General features: G+C 38.2%; 1 protein-coding gene across 1 annotated transcript; it reads left to right on the forward strand.

The window, feature by feature from the left end:
- LOC104590649 (uncharacterized) lies at window positions 1-870 on the forward strand. Its single transcript, XM_010249370.1, has one exon. It carries the CDS (start codon window positions 1-3, stop codon window positions 868-870), a length of 870 nt encoding a protein of 289 aa, XP_010247672.1.
- The last annotated feature ends 1813 nt before the right edge of the window (window positions 871-2683 follow it).

Below are 2683 nucleotides of genomic sequence, written 5' to 3' on the forward strand. Positions count from 1 at the left end.
ATGAAAAAACAATTTCTTGAAAAGTTCTTCCCTACCTCTCGAGTTGCTAACATCAGAAAGGAAATCTGTGGGATAAGACAATTCTGCGGAGAAACTCTCTTTAAGTACTGGGAGAGATTTAAGCAACTCTGTGCCAACTGTCTGCAACATCAGATTCCAGACCATTTCCTTATCCAATATTTCTACGAAGGATTATTGCTGATGGATAGAAGTATGATTGATGCAGCAAGCAGAGGTGTTTTGGTGAATAAAACTCCTACTCAAGCAAGAGAATTAATCTCAAACATGGCCGCCAATGCACAACAGTTCGGCAATAGACAGGAACCCGTTCCAAGGAGGGTCAATGAGGTAAGCACTTCTTCCATTGATAAACGATTAGATACCCTCACCTCTCTCATGGAAAAACTGGTTGTAGGCCATGTACAGCAGATAAAAACTTATGGCATTTGTTCAACTATGGGTCATCCTACTGACATGTGCCCTACACTTCAAGATGAACCCTACGATCAAGCCATTGCTGTTGGAGGGTTCCCACAAAGGAGATACAATCCCTATTCAAATATGTATAATCCAAGATGGAGGGATCACCCTAATCTTAGCTATGGAGTCAAGCCCTTCGATTTCCAACCTAGACAACCAGCTCCACAACATGCACCTCAGAGACCAGGTATGTCTTTGGATGAAATTGTAAAAGCACTTGCAGCTAATACCCAGCAATTCCAACCGGAGACAAGGACAAGCATCCAAAACCTGGAAAATCAAGTAAGTCAACTAGCAACTGCTATGAGCCGACTAGAATCTCAAGGATCAGGGAAACTACCCTCACAAACCATAGTCAACCCCAAGCAGAATGCTAGTGAAACTCACTAGTCAGGGAAGTTCCCCTTATCTCCATACTACTGAAATTTTGTTCTAGTGAGCTTTCTTTTTTTGACAATGCATAAAATAAGTGTGGGGAGGGGGAGTATAGGATCTGATAATTGATTTTTATTTTAGTTCAAAAAAAAAAAAAAAACTCAACTCTTTTGGAATCAATTGAAATAGTGTTATGGGAAGATTCTTGTGAACTGAGTAAAGAAATATGATCAGGGAGTACACCATTCATCTGAAGCCATCCCTTTTAAGCTAGTCCAAAATTCAGGTTTAAGTAAATGGGGTAAATATTTTACCATTACTACAATTGGTAGGATGGAGCATAAGATGCACCTACCAGCCAAGAAAATCAATAGTAGGATGGAGCATAAAATGCACCTAGTAGCCAACAATTCAAATAGTAGGATGGAGCATAAAATGCACCTACTGACCAAGTAATCCTAAAAGTGAGATGGAGCATAAAATTCACTCACTTCCACCAAGGAGAGAAAAAAAAGAAAAGAAAAAAGAGAGAGAGAGAGGAAGTAAAAATGTTTTCCCTAGTTTACTACCTAGTTTGTAGTAGCAAAAATTGAATTGGTTGATAGATGAGTCGTGTATAACTTGGTCGTGTTGACTTAATAGTTCGCAATAACCGACCTACGATATTTGTGGAAAAAGATGAAGGAAGATTGAGTTTAAAGTCTGGTAAAATAGTTTGCTTATTTTGCTTGAATTTTGTCTTGCCCGAGGACAGAAAAGGTCTAAGTGTGGGGGAATTTCATGAGAATGAAAATTATCTTATCTTTATCCCTTAATATTCAGTCTTTTATACTTATTTAGTGCCTAATTGGACTCACTATTCTTATATTTCGATTTAGGGCACGAAAGGAGGCATTAGGTGAAAAACAAGGCTAATTGGGTAATTTTGCACAATTTCGGCGCCGTGTGGTAATTTGGGCATAACTCTCTCATTCTTACTCCGATTGAGATGATTCAAGATGCATTGGAAAGATAAGGAAATGATGCTCTACAACTTTCCCATTTTGAGTTTTGATAGATTCAGACAGAATCGAGGTCAAAATCGGCCCCGAAGTCTCTGCAAATTCGTAGAGAAGCCCAATTCGCAGAGAGCCCCAGATTGCAGCAAAGCCCAATTCGCAGAGAAGCCCTAGTTTGCTGGAGAAGACCAGCCCAATTCAGTATGAAATAGTAGGGCCCACTCATCATTCCTAATAGAATTCGGCTAAGAGTCTTAATCAGATCTGATTTTTATTGTAATCTTAAAGAAAGAAAAGAGTTAGAGTCCAACTTAGTTAAGAGTTTCTATTTAGAGATAAGGATAAGATTAGATCTGAATTAGGAAATAGGACTTTCTATTTTTTGAGAAGGAGAACTCATAAGAGGAGCTGAAAATTGCTTCCTCCTAAGGCTATATAAAGGGGGGCAGACTAGCACCCAAGGATCATCAAATCTTGGAAACAAGAATTCAGCAAGAAGGGAGAAAAAAAGCAGAATACATCCCCCTCATCTGGAAGCTACGATTTCTACATGAATTGTGTGTAAGCTTTTGATTTCTGCTTGAAAGGTTAGGGAAGCTTTGATTCTTAAACATTATGAGATCTAATTGAATTTTATTTCAGTTCATTGTTTATGGGTATTCATATGTTTTCTGCGATTTCCTGTGCGGATTATTTTTATTGATTAAGAAAGAAGGATCCCTTGCTCATTCAATGAGAATTATCTATGGCCGATTTAACCTCCAATTTCGTATATGATTGGTAGGTTTAATCATGGTGGCAACTAACATAAATTGATTATGGACAAGTTT

This window comes from Nelumbo nucifera, chromosome 6 (assembly GCF_055504915.1).
Source record: "Nelumbo nucifera cultivar China Antique chromosome 6, China Antique-T2T, whole genome shotgun sequence".
In the NCBI taxonomy this organism is placed as follows: Eukaryota; Viridiplantae; Streptophyta; class Magnoliopsida; order Proteales; family Nelumbonaceae; genus Nelumbo; species Nelumbo nucifera.

Coding starts and splice junctions, on each gene's coding strand:
- LOC104590649 (XM_010249370.1), top strand. CDS start 1: ATGAAAAAACAATTTCTTGAAAAGTTCTTCCCTACCTCTCGAGTTGCT.